Raw genomic sequence first — 18,866 nt, 5'->3', positions numbered from 1 at the left:
CTCCGCAAAAACCCGACGTGCCGGCTGTTCCATCGGCAGTGGTATAGTCAGTGCCGGATTAAGGTGGGGGCTACGGGGGCTGCAGCCCCGGGCCCCATGGCTTCCAGGGGCCCCCTGCATCTGCGCCCCGCTCGACCATTTGAAAATAGAAATGTCGATGAGCATGTTTCGCTGAGGGGCTCGGTTGAGATCCCGGCCATCGGATAAAAATCCGGCGGCCGGGGCCTCAACCTCCACTCAACACAGATGCTGACTAATCCGTGACGTGTAGGGACGAGCCGGCGCAGCCCCGAACCTCATGGTAGAGAGCAACGGTGTTCATTTCAATACAATTTCTTTATTTTGCTCATACGTTTCTCAGAAAGCTTCCCGGACTAAAAATATGAAGGAAGCTCACACTAATGTGTAAGACTTGAAAGTGGCGAGGCTGAACGCAACCTTCACAACCATCACAACGATTTAACTCCGCGATCGGGCTTCAACGAACGAACGGAACACGAGATCTTAGACTAGGCTTTCGAAGGTGCAACATGTACCTTTTCCGGTTTTTTTCCTATCAAAGCAGTTGACGTAATTCCTCGCCCCAAAGCCAGAACTTAGTGAGTAAGCCGTTTGAATCTCGGGTAAGTAATTCGCGGCCGTAGCCGAGTGGATACGACGACTAACTCCGTTGATCTATCAGACACAGGTCCGAATCCTGACGGGGCCCGTGATTTCTTTTCTTTACACTGTTATACTGACTTCGTTGAAACACCGGAAACCACGAATTGCTAAACAGCTTCGCTGTTTAAAGCTTTGTGCACAGCTTGACGGTGTCAATGAACCCGCTAAAAGAAGCCCCAAGCCCTGCTACGGTCTTTTCGGTTGAGGGCGTTTCGGTTCAGTCTTTTTGTTACCCGGACGTTTCTGTTAATGGATGTTTCGGCACAAAGAGGGGTTCAGGCGTGAGTATAATTGACTTATTTCCGCAGAACGTTCGGTACTTTTTAAACCCAAGGGACATTCAATGTAATAATTGACAACTTGAGCACAGGCTTACTGGCTCGAAAATCTGCGTGCACAGTTTTTGGAAGAAATTAGAAAGTATAGCGCTTGACAAAGACGTTCATAGCGATCACAACCTTGTCAGTCAATTTAGTTGGTTTTGGAAGTGCATCAGTGCGATCTCGACGAATTTTTTTCACTACCTAGAGGATTGCAGTTACCAAGACAGAAGTGCGGCTGGTCGGCTCAAAATGTTACAGCAAGAAAAATGTGTTTGTCGTACAGTTTCTATTGCTCTAAGGGAGTCTATTTTCGTAACAAACTGTGAGGCCGAACACTGATTTTTGAAAACTGTTTTTAATTAAAAACTGCTTACGCTATACCATCTGCAAGAAATTGATGTATTTAGCCATCATGTCGATCGTAAGGGAACTGCTGAAAGATATTTCTTTTGATGAACAAATATGTGAATTTGCGAGAACGGGCCGTATTAAATTTTCTTCTTGTTCATGTTTTATCTTAGTGCTATATTGTCTCATTTTTCTAACCACTGTACAGTGTGAAGGAAGTCGTTCCTTGTTCCCATTTTGTCACAAGTGATTGAGTCAGACGTGACTGTTTTTGTTTAATGTATTGAATGTAAAGGTTTATTTAGAAGCGAAGTCAATGTACATGCTTCTTATGGCTATTTCGATGTTCAAAGGCTGCGACTACACATGTGTTTTCTTGAATTTTATGTCTTCTAACAAGGCTTAAAGTGTTTCTTTCGAAGAAAGTGCTCTCATGTTCTTTGGCCTGTCATGCTTGCCAATGCGGCATTTCGATTATTGTGAATTATTGATGAACTGGCAAATAAACCATACTGACGTGCACATCAAGTAATAACCGTTAAATAATATTACAAAGAAAAATAAAAATTCAGTTTCCGGAAAGCATTAAAATTAAGTATATTTTTTCATTGATCATTGCGCGTAACATGTGGTATTCGGAGATTTCAACGTCTTAATCCAGTCATCATTATCGTCATCATCGTTAAAATTAGGGCCCCCACGATTAACTCAATGGGCCCCAAGGAGGTAGGTAGTCCCGGGCCCCAAAATTTCCTAATCCGGCACTGGGTATAGTACCCGTTCTAAAACGAGATGACTACGGTTCCCATCACCAGTAGGCAACCTATTTTTTGTGTTTATAATTGCAAAACCTTTCACTTTTGTTACCTAGTTTTCGTGTAGTGGGGTTACTCCTACAAAGTTATCACGATATCGCTGTACAATTGTACACTGGCTTGGATTTAGGACCGGTTGGTGCCGTGAAGTTATGGTGGAGTTTGGTTACGTGAAGTTTGGTTACGCTAGGCATAATTACTTAAGGTTATTATAGATAAGAATCCAAGACGGTTTAGTTAGCTTACGTTACATTAGGCTTCGTTAGATAACTTCTGGCCCTACTTTTTTTACACTGCTGGATATTTGCCGTGAGAATTACAAAGCGCGCGCTTATTTTCACGGCAGATGTCCCGTGCTGGCAGAATTTTAGAATTTTCAAATTTCACCAATGATAGGCGAGTGTTGACAGCATTTTAGCATGGTATCTCTCCCGGCTGCCGTTATAGCACGCTCTGCCAAACCTAGTCGGAGCCCCCATTCTGCAGTGGTTCACTGAACACATTCCGCCAGAATGATCAAACTAATTATGGCGTCCCTACGAATCTTTCAAACATACGATACTTGCGGGCGCCTGCTTAAGTAAGAATTTTCTTCACATATAAACGACAGTAACTGCTCACTAAACACAACCGAATCTCCGCTTGATTTCAGACACTGTTTCACATGGGCAGCCCATTGTCTCAAATTTATTGAAATTAAGATTTTCTTACTGCATTTCAAAATGAACTAATAGCCCATATACGCCCTACCGGCGTCTGCTGGGGCCCATGCACTCTTTTTAACCACCCCTAACACTACTCCGCACATTAACTGGATATGCCCACTCACCTCCCGCCCCCCTCTCGTAGAGCATGTTGCGCACTTGTCAGCTCGAAGACCGCGAAGCCTTGCTCTTTCTAGCGACGGCGAGTGCCTCGATTCACGCATGTCCGTACGGCGGCGCTGGCATCGATACACACTAGAACAAAATGGCCACCCACCGCCACGAATTCCTTCACTCCCTTCTCTCCCTTTTTGTGTGAGTAGACGTTTTGTAGCAACAATAAATAAAAACTCAATGCTTTCGGAAGGGTCCGGAAACGCAATCAAGCGATCGAAGCTCACCTGTATGCTCTTAGCTCGATGCAAGACATCAGGCCCTCGCCGAGTGTCCTCCAATTCATCGCCATCCAACGAGTTTCTTTCGTACGCGGAACGACCCAGCACTTCGGAACCTCGCCTGTTGTCGGTGAGATCCGTCCGAGACGCGGAAGACGAGACCCTGGCGGCATCGCGCACGTTCGTCGAACTCCTTCGGTCTCGCAATTTGGAGGTCCCGCTCCGGGCTGAGGTCGTGGTGGACACAGCGAAGCAGGCCACGTCCCCCATTGCTTGAAAGGACTTCTCCACGTGACGCCGGCGCTTCGACGAGCTCGTTGACGGCATTCGCTGCTTCAGCGTGAGCTGCGACCTCGACCCTGACGTCTCAGCGGTGACGTCAGCAAGCAGGTGTGAAGTCGAGGAACCAGGCCGATCCTTCGGTTGGCGTGACAAGCCTGACGTCGGCAGACTGCGCTCGAATCCCTCTGTTTCATCAAATTCAATCCCAGTTTGGCGAGTACGCGCTGACGCCTCAGGTTTCCCTCTTGTCCCCATGGGTACCGGCGTCGAGGGCAAAAGTGGTACCGACGTCCTCGAAGCTTGAGGAGAGGGCTCCGGGGAAGGCGTCGATATTGGTGAACGTGAAGCGGAATGCGAAACCAAACTCTGGTCGCTCTCCACTTCCGAAACTCTCGGCGGCCTATGATTGCGCACTCCCGCCGAAGATCTTCGTCCGTCGCCTCTATTTTGCCTGTCCGGTGAAGGGCTCGTGTTAGGGCGGCGAGGGCCTGAGGCGACCGATGGAGTCAGACGCTGCTCGGGCGTCTGGGAGTGGTCGGTGATCGCGCATGGCGAACCGTTCCTTGGAAGAGCAGGACCGCGTTCGTGTCGCTTCATAGAGACCGAGAACTGGACGCGTGGCAAGCAGCAGTCGAGTCCGTGGGGAGACGAACACTCAAGACGGTATCGGCTCAGCGGTTCTAGCTTCTGAACGTGGCAGCAGCGCGGAGCGTTGGTTGGTTGGTTGGTTGGTTCCCTATGATATGGCGCGTACCCACGCGGGGGATTGGCCAAGAAGCTGCCAGTAATAATTAGGCTGTGACCCGGTTTATTTTAGAGAAAAAAAAAAAGGAGTACGAGAAAAAACATTGAGAGTAGAAAAAAAAAATCTTTGGATTGAACAGGATTGTCAGGAAAAAAAAAAAAAATCTTGCGAATGAAGGCGTAGCTATCTAGCAGGGCATCCGGCCTGTCGCCGCAACAAAGGAATGAAAGGCGATCACGACATCTCTGTGGCAATATCCTACGACGGAAGCACCCAGGGAAAGAAGAACGGTTAAAGATAAAGGGAGATTCAGCCGATTAAACGTGTATTCAAGGTGCGTGCGTCGCATCGAGGAAAAGCTGCGGCAATTTAAAAGAAAGTGTTCTATTGTTTCAGGGGCATTGCAGAAAGGGCATTGAGGAGATAACGCCTGACCAGCTTTGTATAGATAAAAATTTAAAGGGGGGATTCTGCAACGAAATTTTGTGATTGCGACCTCACATTTACGAGATTCGCAGAATTTAGGCTTCCATAAGTGAGAGAGGTGAATATAGTCGGAGCATGAACGAAGGGCATCTTGCCGATTACTTTGTAAAACTTGAAGGCGCCTGAACCTCGCCCCCAAAAGAAAACTGTCAATTGGGCAATTCACGACGGCAGGACCCCCAAGAGCCAAATTGGCTAATTGGTCTGCCATTTCATTGAAGATTATCCCTGCGTGACCAGGGACCCACACTAACCGGATCTCGCGAAGCTGGTAAGGAATGAATGAACGGAATGACCTGAGAATAGAAGAATCTTTATCATTTGTTAGAGCAGTGCACACGGAGAGAGAATCCGAAAGGATAACCACCCCCGCAAATCTGTGCTGTAGTTTATTAAGGGCTAATATTATCGCCAATAATTCTGCCTGAAAGATCGGGGTATAGTCTGGCAGCCTGATTGAGAAGGACCAATCTAGAGACTGAGAATATATCCCTACCCCAGCCTTCTCATCACTTTGCGAGGCATCTGTGGCAATGACGACATCAGTATGAAGAGTGGCCAAGTGATCTTCAAGTAAATGATTGAGTAATCGGGCCGGCAATAATTTCGCATGCGAAGGAAAAATGTTGTCCAAGCTTATGTCGACAGGCGACAAATTATCAGAATAGGGCTGGAGTAGAAAAAGATCTGCACGAAGAGGCTGCAGCCATGCCTGAACGCAATCCAATTGAGGACGCTGAAATCGGGGCCACGTAAATCCTCGAAAAAGGTCAGGCCTCAAGAGGAAGATGGGTTGAGCTTCGTATAATGGAGATTCAAACAATTTTAGAAATGTTACAACAGTTAACAATTTAAATCGATCCAGAAGTGAAGGCAACCGTGCCTCAAGGTACAATACAGAGTTAGCTACATACTTTGGCAACCCTAAACATAAACGCAACGCCAATCTCTCAATAAGAAATAGGGGATGGAGTTTGTACGTCGCGCAGCCAGAAAATAACACGCAACCAAATTCCAATACTGGGCGAACATAGCAACGATAAATCATTAGCAGGGCGTCTCTACGCATACCGAATTTATGATTGCATAGTCTACGCAGCACTCCCGCAGCTTTTTCACCTTTGGCAGCAATGTGCGAAATATGAGGACGCCATGTGAGGTGGTCGTCATAAATTATACCCAAATATTTAATTTCCGTGACCTGAGGGATGGATTGCAACCGGTATGTTAGACGTAATGATATAGGGTTATTGCTGGGAAATACTATAACGGCACATTTACTGACATTTAGCGAGAGGTGTAACGTGCTAAGCCAATTATCCAGGACAACCACATAGTCCTGCAGTCGCTGATATAACGCTTGGATGTCCCTATCAGCCGAGAAAAAAGCAATATCATCGGCATACACATAGGTAGATATGCCGTTCTGTATTGGGATAGAACTAAGGAGTAAGTTAAAAATAACTGGAGAAAGAACTGATCCCTGAGGAACTCCACGAAATTGGTGATACTGGGATGTCGATAAGCCGCCCTTGGAACAAAAGAATTTCCTTCCCTTTAAAAACTCACCAATCCAGGAGCGGATGTACCCTGGAATCTCGCTAGATGCAAGGCGTGACATCAACGTGCTGTACTCTACGCTATCGTAAGCCTTTGCTATATCTAGGGTTACCAGCGCACTTACATGTTTTAGTCGGCGAGCTAATTTAATGCGGCTCTCGATGTCGACGTGGGCCTTCCAAATAGAATTTCCAGGTCTGAAGCCAATCTGGGCGGGGCTTAGAATTCGATTACTGTTCAGAAACCGCATAAGCCGGCCATGCAATACCCTTTCAACCAACTTTACCACGTTGCTAGTCAACGATATCGGCCTAATATTGTCTTTGACGAAACCCAAACTTTCGTTTTTCAACAATGGTGCTACCCTAGCGATTTTCCATTCAGAAGGTATCCAGCTGTTTTTTAACGACATGTTGACAATGTTTAGTAAATCATCAGGAGACACCTCAAGCAGAAATTTTAACATTGCCACCGTAATGCCGTCTGATCCTGGAGCACACTCAGACAGCTGCAAAACAATATCAGCTAATTCCGCCCTTGTCACTGGAGTGAAACCCTCATTCGAAACCTGGCACACAAAAGGAGAGGCCAACCCAGAAGAAAAACGAGATTCCAGTTCCTGCGCAATACGTTCCAAAGTTTCCATAGACTCACTCGTCGACTGAACAATTGACTTGCCGTTAACCTGATGCTGTACAACCTTTCTTGAACGGAGGAATCTATGCAACATGCGTCTATTTTTGGACTTTGATAGAGAGGCGAACTTTTGGGTGTTATAATTTTCTTTTGCTTTAGAAACAACCCGCTTGAATATTGCAGCTACAAACTTGTAACTGGTCCAATTGGATGGGCATTGGTTTTTAAGAACGTTCTTCCAAGCCGCTTCTCTCTGACTATACGCACGAGCACATTCCTCATTCCACCATGGACTGGAGCCGCCATCTTTTTGAGAACAAACAATAAAGCGGGATTTTTTAACAGATTCAGAAAGGATTGATAACACTTGAGCTGCCCGGAGTTCCTCGTCTCTCGATGGAATAGTGCTAAGTGCTGTCTTTAGTTCTTTTTGAACGCGATGAAAATTTATATGCCGAACTATATGTGCTCGCGGTGACGTAGGAAGGCATAAAAACTCATATACAATTGGGATGTGGTCACTACTTGTAGCCTGGTTCCAAGTAGACCATGAAGATATATTTCCCGGGGTGGAGAATGTCAAATCAAGAACAGAACTGGTCTGCCATCGAAAAAATGTCGCAGTTCCAGAGTTAAAACAATACAAATTGTTGTCCCGCATCCAGTCGCAAAGACGCCTGCCACAGGAATCTGTGCGGAAACCCCACGATACGTGGTGCGAATTGAAATCCCCACAAAGAACAACTCGTTTTTCACACGCCGACACGGCAGCATCGAGTGAAGAGGTGGAAGTTACTCCACTCGGAAAGTACGCATTCACTATAGAAAATGCAACGCAACCTGGAAGATTGAATGTCACTGCCAGAATTTCCGATTCCACAGACATAAATTGAAATGAGAGATGGGCTTTATGGCAAAATCGAGGGGATACTAAAGTTAGCAATCCTCCTCCTTTAGTTGGACGGTCTAAACGGAACGTTCGGTAGTTGTGGAATCTAAATGGCCGACCAGGAGCCAGCCAAGTTTCCTCCAGTACAATAACATCTGGTCGGGTTTTAGAAACAATATTGTGAAGGTCTGTTAGCGCTGAAAAGACTGAACGACAATTCCATTGAAGTATCCGTAGAGACATTATGGGGAAGTGATGGCCGCCACAGCCGCCTCCAAAATGTCACCTGTTTTTTGACTCGCTTGACCTTTCTTAGACTTTTGTTTCGGGCACGATTCAGGTGAACCCAAAATCGGCGATCCTGTTCTTTTATACACAATTGATTGATACTCCATGTCTTCTAGGTGGTTCTCAGACTCGACGTTATTCTCGTTAGCAGGACGAATGTTCGATGACATGCGAGAAACAGGTGGGCTAGTTGCGGCTTTGGATGCATGACGAACCATCGAGGCCGGACGACCGGGGGGCAGGCCAGCTACCATTTTGGAGCGGGGGTCTTTCTCTTCCTTTCATTTTTGTCTTCGAGCGAGGCGGTCAACAATTGGACACGGGAGGCCAACCGCGAATTCCAGATGTTTTAAAATATCAACTTTAACCATTTTCACTCACCTTGGTTCCCTGCATGCCCTTAATTGGCTGGAGGTTGTTCTGTACCTCACTGAGCACAGATTGTGGTCTTAGCCATGTGAATGTTCCCCCTACATTCTTGAATATTTTACGAGTCAATGCACACAGCTTCTTTAAATTTCTGTTAACTCCCTGCCGTGGCAAAAACTCCCATTCTCTTTGTTCTCTCACATATTTGTCTGTTTGTTTTTTCTCCTTGGAATAGTGTCCAATAATTCCCAACTCAAGCTACGGCGAATGTCCCATGTAGGCATGCGAGGGGGGGGGGGGGGGTTTGTTGTTGTTTTCTCTATATGAGTTAAATTCAAGAACGGGAACGATGTCAGATAAAACTGTAGCGGTAAGAAAAAATTTCAGGGAAGCTTGAACTCACGCGCAATACTTGAATGGTGAAGGTCTTGCACATGAGAATCGCTGGACACATAGTGAAGTTTCAGTATCACTGTTTATTTGCATAGTTGCAGCGCTAGCAATCGCCATCCTATGCATCGAAGAGGCTGTCGTCTTCGCGGCGAGTGTTAGATCCAAAGTCATCCTGAGCATTGTAGACTTCCGCCAGTTCTTCGTCTTCGACTCGTAGCAGCGGTGGCGGGATCTGCAAGTCGTCTCGGGAAGTACTGCCACACTAGTAACAACGCCTCGTCATTATCCATAATGGCTTCCAGAGAATGCGCCGGCCGCGGTGACCTCTCCCAAGCAGGGTGTCTTTTAGACGCTGCCGCGCGCAAGGGCTCTTCTGCCGGGCAGAGCGCATGCGCACGACGACACGAGCACGAACGAACGAGGGGCAAGCGCTATGACGTGTCTGTCTCGTTACGAGCAAATGTTGCCCCTATTACGACGAACGCTGGAGCTCTTTTTTAGATGCAACGCATCTCTAACTCGCCTTGTCCCGCGTCGTTGTCGCGGCTTAGTCCGCATCCCTCCCCCATTCTCCTCGCCGCGGCAGCTGCGCGCTCCGCCGCTCTCACCGCAGCGCCATCTGTGCGTCAGCGCGGTCAGCGCGCAGCTTGCGCTCGGCTGCGCTCGCTCCCGTCGCCGTGCCAGCTGTGCGTAAGCGCGCAGCTTACGCTCGGTTAAAAAGTTACACCATCTTCCCGCGAGGGGAACCATGGGGTAGATAGATGCGACGCATCGGGGGTGAACATGCTGCGTAAATAGGATACACAACAGCAATCCACACGCTGACATCGCTAACATAACGGAAACGCAACGGCAACCCCCGATGCGTTGCATCTATCCCATGGTTCCCTTCGCTGGAAGATGGTGTAATTTTTTTTCTTTTTTGCCAATCTTGGACAATATTCTAAAGTGAGTATGCACTCGGGGAGTTGGTTGCAATGCGGGAATTGCGGCCAGTAACATCTTCGCAGTCAAAACTCGTCAACTAACTTCCCCTAGAACAGAGGTTGCAAAGAAATAGGTCAGATGGAGCCCGGCAAACATGTACGCAGACCGGATTTCGTATGAACAATGATCCAGATCGCGCTGTGGTACGGATCAAAATGAGCCAAAGAATCCATTTGCTCAATGGGAGTGTCCTTTTTGGCGTGACTGTTCGGACTGTTTTGTGGGTGTTTTCGCAAGATCTTTTGTTTTGTTTTTTCAGATTTCGGGGCAGGCTTATAATGCACGTATTCGGACGGCAATTAAAAAATCACCGAAAGATCTGTCCCTATACATCGACGACAAAGTGAACAGACCAAGAAGTGATCGAAATGAAATTGGAAGATGTGGAACAATCGTTGCATTGCCACTCTTACGCCCCTACGGATTAAATCTGGTTGTTATTTTTTAAATCCCGCATTTGCCATTTCAGTACTTAACTAAATACTAAATAGCTACCGCTTACAAGGCCTGGCATATCCCCCCCCCCCCCCCCCCGCGTGCGTACGATCCGCTTCGTTATGGTGAAAAAGAAGAGGAAGGTATGACCAGCCTTCTTCGAAGCGTTCTGGAAACTAATGGAAAGACACTGAAGAATTTTGATTGGATGGGCAAGAACCCCCACACTTTCGCGCCACAAGATTCGGCAGCCTAGATGATCCCGAGTGTTCGCGGTGCTCAGCCAATAATGACATTGCACACATCCTGTGGGACTGCCCTCGCTTTCCCGACTGTCGCGAACAAGCCTTCAAAACTTTAGGATTGGCAATCCCGCCGAGCCTTAATGATTGGCTTTATCCAGGCAGTTCCAATCAGAGCGAAGAACGGCGCCTGCTCGCCGCTCAACGAAACTTCGTCGAGAACTCTGATCTTCACCATTTCCTTTAATTCCAAACCCAATTGGATGTACCATTGGATGTATCCTACTTTTGTCCCCAACTCCCATTACCTAATCCCTCTCCCCTAGACACCAAGATTTCCTAAAGCGTAACATGGCGTCTTCGTATCCCTTGTACATAAGATAAATGCGTGTTAGCACCACCACCCCGCTTACTTCGTGAGTGGATCCGGGCATGCCCAAGAAAATCATACTGCGGCAGAATTCGAAGAGAGCTGCTTATGCTGCCAAGAAGAGTCGCCTGCTCTTTATGTATAGTTCTAGTGTTCCTGAAGCCCTGCTGCATATATGGGTTTCCCTCCAAAACTCTATCGCACCATTCTCGGAAGTCAATTCCAATAAAGTTTTCATAAGAATGCCGAATCAAATAAGTGTTTCAGTTCAATACGAGCCAAATCCAAAGTTATCATCCTAATATTGCTCGAAACGGCGACATATTTTTTTTAAACTACTTGTGGCCGTAAACTTCCCTTTCTTAGATGTAAAGCACATAATGGCTTTGATAGCATTGCATTTAGATCCCGTAACATACTTTCGCTTTATTCTCAAATTCTGTTTTGGTAGATTTCACTCATATCGAAAAAAAAAAGAAAAGCGCCTTATTTGGCCATTGAGCTTATACGTATCATCTATTGGATATACAGCATTGGGAGATCTTGATATGCAAAAGATTTTGCACAACGTTGATATGCAAAAGATCAATGGAGCCAAAATAAAAATGGTATATCTCTTCTTTAGGGGTAACTGCCGTCAACGCTCAAGAGAAACAAAATTCGCTCTCACCTTTTACATAACTAGGTCGTGTGCTAAAAGCTCCGCTGATCGTCGACCTTCACATAGTGGAATGGCTTATAAATTTCCCTTCCTTTCCCTATTTGCCATAATGTCTTTTTTTTTTTAATTTCGCAGCACTCTTCTTGTTCTTTTGTGCGCCTATTCGTGATGCTTCCACTGCGTGCAGTTTGTGAACCACTATAACACTTTGGTCACGTGGTTGTGGTATGCAATACAACTTGCAATATCCTGCAATACTGCCGGCCAGCGCAGTTAGGGTTATCCCGGTGCCGCCGACCCAGGGATGTCGCCTAGGCGTCAGTGCCGCGCAAGCGCGTGAGCCCTCGCCCCCGAGCGCCGGCGCCCAATCAGCCGGCTCCTCCGCCAACACCCTCCTCCCCCTCTGGAGACCCCTCTCTCCCAAGGTGACGACGGAACGCGAAGTTCATGGAGGAAAAAAAAGCTTTTCTTTCCTCCATGGCGAAGTTGCTCCGATTAGGGCTTTCCTGCGGACGTCGGGAACCGTGCTGGTTGGACAAGGGAACGGATGTTTCTCGACCCCGAGACGAGGCGAGTCCCTCATGACGGGACGGAACGAGTCTGCGGCCACGGAGGGCTTAACGAGCTCGTGGAGAATTCGTCTCCCGCTCAAGCTTGGGACAGCCTGTCCAGTGCGTATTCCATATTTCGACCGAGCAATAAAGCGTGGTTTGTCGACATCGCCTGCCTCCAAGTGCATCCCTGGCACCTCCCGGTGAGTCGAACGAACCCTAGCTCAGCGGCTTTCTGGCAACGCCGCGGCGGGGATTGCTGCTTTGGTCCTCGCGGTCAGGCTTGCTAGCCGGGTAATGCAACCCATTAGTGGCCGCGACACCACAGACTCCAAAAATGAAGAACCCCAACAGAATGCACGCTAGACGTAGTCAAGGGAGTTGCTGGGAGCGAGGAAGAGCAGAAAAGAGAGGAGCAAAAAATAAAATCAATTTGAAATTTTATGAAGCTACACTTGGGCTATGAAGCGTGCGGTAGTGTAGGGCTCTGAATTAATGTTGACCACCTGGGGACCTGTCACGAGTGCTGAATCTCGTACACGGGTGCTCTTCGTTTTTCAACATTGCCAGAACAGTGTAGAAACAGCTAGCCCAAGCTATTGACAGTTTCGCATCCAACAGAACAACATCAAAGAAGGATGTTGAAACAAGAACTTGACCAGCAGAATTTCAGAAAAATGAAGCAGAGTCATCTGCAATGCTGTAATTGCATGTAGCCTGTGCCCATGAGCACTAACTTAAAAAACTTTACTATCCCTTTCTAAAAAAAAGTTGAGAGGAGCGCGAAAGCTTTCTCATCGACATCGTTAGGGACTTCACACTAGGGCGGAATACACAGGCCTAATTTACCACCATACGTGCCAATCTCGGGACTTCGAAAATCGGGAGGTTCACAGTGGGAGGGTGCATTTATTTTTTAATGCAGCACATACGATGTCTAGTCTAGTCGCGAAGTGGCCCAACGTGATCATTCACGCTGAGTGGCAATTTGTGCTTGGTAAGAAATCCAGTGAAAAGGCACTCCGCACGCACAACTGTCTTCATTGCTGATGCCAAATAAAGTTGCTCACAGTCCTCTGCTTCACAGCAGCATGAAGGAAGCTTTTGTGCTTAGTAGTCGCCAAATGCAGTTTTAAGTCTCCTTTACCGCCATTGGCCGCGCTCACGTCGCATGCGCAAGTCGTGCAAAATCCCAACTGTTCGCCTTTCCTGGACGGCACGAAACACAGGAATACTGAGGTATAACACTTCAGGAAACATTGTAAATACTTCTTCTTGGGTGTTGACGACGCCATGATGTCAAGAGAGCTATGAAAAGCATAATGTTACTACGTTCAGTCCTCAGCGCATTGTCCTGACCACATGTGAACAAAGTTAGGCTTGTACACTCCGTGCACACAAACGGCTTGGATTCCCATCCGACTTCGACTAGCTACGCAGCTCGTGATGGGAACCGCAATGCGGCTGTGCTGCATAACGCAGTTCTTTTTTGTTTGTTTGTTTTCGAGATGGCGGTTGGGGCCGTTTATCGGGAGATTTATGACTGTGCCCGTACAATTGGGAGAATAAGTGAGAAATCAGGAGTCTCTTGGGTAAATCGGGAGTGTTGGCAGGTATGCTACCACTCAGTGGGTTGACCAATGACGACGGGTGCCATCAGAAGCTCACGCTATTTCAATTCCCATTGGCTGCAACATCAACGTTCACCAATCCACAAAGAGCAATCAGTGGCATTCGACTGCACGTTAAGTTTTCACAAACACATCTTGAAACAATTGCTTATACAGTATGACCTTAGACCTTATTGTGTTCAACGCTTGCAGAAAATTTCAGAAAAAGACTTGCGGTGTGTTGCAGTTACAATGTCAAATTCTGAAGGCATATCACTTCCCCGCCACAGCATCGGTGTTACAACACTGACCACATCCAACTGCGCAAGCTTTTGGAAAAGAAAAACAATTGGTTATATTATTTTACAACTATTTTTGTTTGCAATAGCCTCCGCTTGAAGCAGTGTGTGAACAATAAACGCAATCAAAATCGTATGGTTGGAGCGTGAAGGCTTTCAATTATAGTCGCAGAAAAGAAAATGCCGCAAAAAAAAAAAAAAATGCGTGCCTAAGCAATGCGGTCAGTATTTTACACAAGCGCATGCGCCCAGGCCTGAATATTCGTGTCAGATATTTGAAATTTGGCGATGAAAGTTGGCACAGTGTCCTAAACGATGTCCATGGCGCAGCTGTCGCAGAGGAACAATGTAGGTACGCAATCGTGCTGCTTGAACTGGGGCCACAAATAAGAAAAAAATAGACCAACAATAATATAAGCAATAAGAGAATTAGTTAACGACTTATGAAAGCACGCTTGTACAAAATATGAATTCAGTTCACAAAATGGCCTTATTATCTTTTAACGTTTCAACAAAAGGTTCCAGCTAAGTTTACATTTCGAGATTCTTATCTCCTCTTTCACAAATCAGATTTAAACAACCTCTTAGCCAATCCACTTTCAGCGTTCGCATTTTTGCAGGTCATAGCTTGCAAAGATGTACAAGGCAGTAGGAACATTTCCCACTTTCAGCATCTTGTTCGCTTTCAAACACCTATTACAGGCACAGCGACATGCTCACCAACTGTTTGCTGCGCTTTCGCATCCTTTTGGTTTTGAACAGTGTAGCCAAGTACTGCACATGAGAACAAATATACAACAAACAACGTATACAAATGGCAACAAACAAACGGCAGCTAGTCAACTGCACAAAAGCTTTTGAACGTTACAAATATAAAGCAACCTCGCATCCATTACCGTGCAACTAGCATCAGATTAAAGACAAACAGAGCCATCAGACATGTGTCGGGAACAGTTTTATTGGACAAACAAACATTCACTTGCGTGTTGCACACTCATACTCTGGTGCAACTGCACACGTTCATTTTTCCATCCATTCCAGACTGTAAACATTCAGCAACAAACTTTCAGGGGAGGTGACTCGATATATGGGGCACCGTCTGCCCTAGTCAACGCACTTCGAAGTGAACACAATACAGAAAAAAGGGAAATATAAAACTCGAAAAAAGTAAGATTGGCAGCTACACGCTGGTCAAAGAATCTGCACGTGTGGAATTTCACTTTGAAGGAAGAAAAACCCCAAATTGAACAAGCCTTGCAAGTCTAGCCTGACCAAAAAAAAAAGGCAGGAGAGTCTAATGGACTTCTTTGGCAGCTCACAAAGGGGGGAGGGGCTCAAACAAGGATCCACTGAAGTTAAAAGAAAGCACTGCAAGCATGACTGGTTTGACATTTTCTAAGGAAACGCTGAAAGCCGCAGCTAAAAAAGTGGAGGATTTAAAAGAGAAAAACAGAACTGGCAAAGCACACTGACAGGAACAAGACAACGCACCCGGCCTCTAACATATTTTCCTTTCAAGCTTATTTCTTCATACAACGCAAATTTTCCAGATTCCCAAGTGCACGCAACTAGCCCTGACAATGAGCCCAGAGAACAGCATCGGCAAACATTCCCGGGGCACACGTATTTCCTGAAGGGGCCAGATACTTCCGTGCAACACTTGATACAAGCATCTACGCACAAGGTCATCCATTCGTTGCGTTTTTTTTTTTCCAAGCTGCTCTCAAATTGCCAAGAGCCAAAAGCATCAGGAAGCAACTGACTATATACTTTCAACTGAGCAAATCCCAAAACACAAGGTGCCAAGGACGAATTTAAACAATATCGGACGCATACAGCACGCTGTTTTTAGTTCCAATGGTGCACAGAACTAAAGCTGCGGCATCAATGGATTTACACAAATTGAAGGTGCAAGCCTAGTCACGACACAACAATTTTAAAACCTCGTACCGCACAAACCAAGCCAAACTGCTCCAACTTGCCAAAAATGAATTCAGCTGCTCCATCAACCTTTCAACACCCTTCAAAACTGGAAAAGGAGGCACCCTGTGCAAACACAGCCCACAGGTACTCTGGCTACCGCGGAGGCCCAAACCGCTCCTCGTGTCGAAAGCTTTCCCGATGAATGCACCATGGTCAAAAGCTCTTAGCCCGTTCCCCTCTTACGGCTGATACTACACGCGACGGACAAACAGATAGCAGCTGACAGTGGATGATCAATAGACTAATGCTACGGCACATCCTCCAATCATGTTGAATGCCTCCCGATGAACATGGCACGGCCGAAAGCTCTTAGCCCGTTCCCCTCTTACTGCTCATAGTACACGCGACGGACAGACAGATAGCAGTTGATAGTGGATGATCAATGGGTACAGCTTAACAACACTCGATCGAAAACTTGGAATAAGAGAAAAAGAATGGTGGTGCGGCGGCAGGGGGGGAAGAAAAGGGGACCGAGAAGAGGATAGGAGCTGTCGTGGCGTTTCGCGCTCCCCCCTTCCCACCTCCCAAAATCGGGGCCGCCCATTACTTCTTGCCACTGGTGCTGGGACCGGCAATCTCGTCGTAGGTGCGCTTCCGACGCGTGTTCCTCGGCAGGCGGGGCGAGCGCTCCAGCCAAGGGTCCGTCTGGGTCGACCGGTGGTACAGCATCTTCAGGTCCCCGAGCTGCGCAACCTGGGTCCCTGCGAGCAGGAGACAAGCGCGGAAGAAAACAAACAAAGTTCAGGGTTAGTTTTCTGTACGAATTGACAAGAGGAACGCATAACATGATAAAGCATCAGCAGCAGCCGACTCAGGTCCATTGACCTCCAACCGCTCCTGTCCTGCGCTGCTTGAGTTCACTATTTACCCAAACTTCCCTCCATGGTGCTATCGGCCTTACCCTTCTTCTAGACCTGTGTCTCTTGGTATCCACCCTGTTGGTTCACCGGTTGTTCATTTCGCCTAATTACGTGGCCAGCCCAAGTCATTAGTAAGTCCAAATCCATTTCTAGGATGCCGCACACCTACGCATGGCACCGAAATGCCCCACTTGTTGCTAAAAGGTTCACGAAGGCAAAATACCACCTCACTTAATTTGAAATAACTAGCCTTTGGCAACTCAACTAACTACACTTTGGCCCCTAAGGATGTCGCTTTCACCAAAAAAGGCAAAAGAAAATATTGAAATACTTTTACAATGTGCACAACCCAACGTAAGCAGTTACACAATAAAGGTATACAGTAGCCGACGGATTTTTCGGACCTGGAGAACAAAGAAAAATCCGGATAAATGAGCAGTCCGAAAAATCCGTGAGCCATTACTCCTGTGGGACAACTGGCGGTTCCTCGGGAAAGTCCAAAATATCCAGCAAGTCCGAATTTCTGGGGTCCGAAAGAACAGTTGGCTACTGTAACTCAAAATGGAGCTAATAGTTTGTCTAGTGTTTCGTTTTTTTTTTTTTTTTTTTTCACCTAACGTTGTATATAGGTTATTCTTGCCCATGTTTTTATATATTTATGTTAGCCCTCTACCCTATCCCCCTATTCCTATGTACTCTTTCCTCCCTATCCCACCTCCCCTACACCAGCAGGCGTTCCGGTGTCCGCCCCTAGGCGAGACAATTTACGCCTGTTGGTGGACCTTCCTTTCTTGTTTTTGTGCAATAAATACATACATGTCAACTGCACCCCAGCATCAAACGCAACCAGAACCACCCCCTACAATCGCACAGTCATGCCTCTCAGCAGTGGCTTTGGCCCCCAGCCATCAATCGCACGGAAGTCCCTGTGATGTCAAAATGGCCCGGCGAGAAAGGGGCTGGCAGGGTTCGTACGGGCTTCAAAAGCAAAAATTCAAGGGTTTTGAAGGACTTTCAAGGACCAGAAAACACATTTTCAAGGTCCTCATCTTAGGTTTTATCTGGGATTATTTAGAACTTTTTCAAGAAAATGCAAAATTTTGATATTGCCTATTACCTAAGAACATTAATGCACATTTAGATAGGCACTTTGGGTTCATGAATGCTACCCCAGCTTTATTTTTTTTTCATAGTTTATATTTAGTTTTTTTTCCTTGGTGTTTTGCTGAGGCTTTGATTTCAAAACTGATTTCAGTTAATGTTGCCTGCATCTCCTGCTTTGTGAGCAAGAGTATCAGCTGAAATTAACTCAGCAAGTGTTGCTGCAAGGCAGGATGAACTATGTACACGTCCACCATTCGCACGTAAAAGCAAACTTAGATGGAGCGTGTGAGGCACAGCAAACATGCAATGAAAGGCCGTCCACAGACTAGATGGAACATGCAAGATAGAGAACAGAAGCCGGCTTTCACGGGATTGCATCGTGACTGACATGAATTCTACTGAGGAGTGCTGCTCCCAATGTTGCCTCGTAATAATGGGAATCCGCAACTCGTAATTTCACGCAATAAACTGAAAGTCGATTGTTACAATGTTTCTTTACATTTTTAACACGTAAAATGCATGACAAACACTTTAAATTCTAATGAAAAGATAGGGCCATCGGTTATCTCCAGAAAAATCAAGGGTTTTCAAGGACCCTTTAAAAATTCCAGGACTTTCCAGGCCTTGAACTAAATTCAAGGGTTTTCAAGGTTTTCAAAGACCTGTGCAAACCTTGGGCTGGGGGAGGTGTCACTGCTTCATCTCTTTCTCCTTAATACATGTACATTAACAGCTTGAAGTTTGCGTTAAAACTGATAGCTCCATTATTGGGGCACTGCAGACTTTTGAATGGACGGAGCTTGTATGTTGTCTGACCCTCTTAACGTGAGCAGTGTCACGTCTCAAGAGGGAATGTGCCATAAAGAAG

At 46.5% G+C, this 18,866-nt stretch overlaps 1 protein-coding gene across 1 annotated transcript in view; it reads right to left on the bottom strand.

Annotated features, from left to right (window-relative positions):
* Window positions 1-14,989: 14,989 nt before the first annotated feature.
* The window catches only part of LOC144149724 (uncharacterized), a 34,591-nt gene continuing 30,714 nt past the window's right edge, over window positions 14,990-18,866 (bottom strand). The window contains exon 4 of the mRNA XM_077681377.1: window positions 14,990-16,735. Coding sequence (XP_077537503.1) covers window positions 16,578-16,735 — 158 coding nt within the window. The 3' untranslated portion in view covers window positions 14,990-16,577. The remainder of the gene's footprint in view (window positions 16,736-18,866) is intronic.

Source organism: Haemaphysalis longicornis, unplaced genomic scaffold, assembly GCF_048455015.1.
Source record: "Haemaphysalis longicornis isolate Haplotype H1 unplaced genomic scaffold, Haemaphysalis longicornis Haplotype H1 scaffold_8, whole genome shotgun sequence".
In the NCBI taxonomy this organism is placed as follows: domain Eukaryota; kingdom Metazoa; phylum Arthropoda; class Arachnida; order Ixodida; family Ixodidae; genus Haemaphysalis; species Haemaphysalis longicornis.
This window is presented reverse-complemented; position numbering and strand designations above follow the sequence as displayed.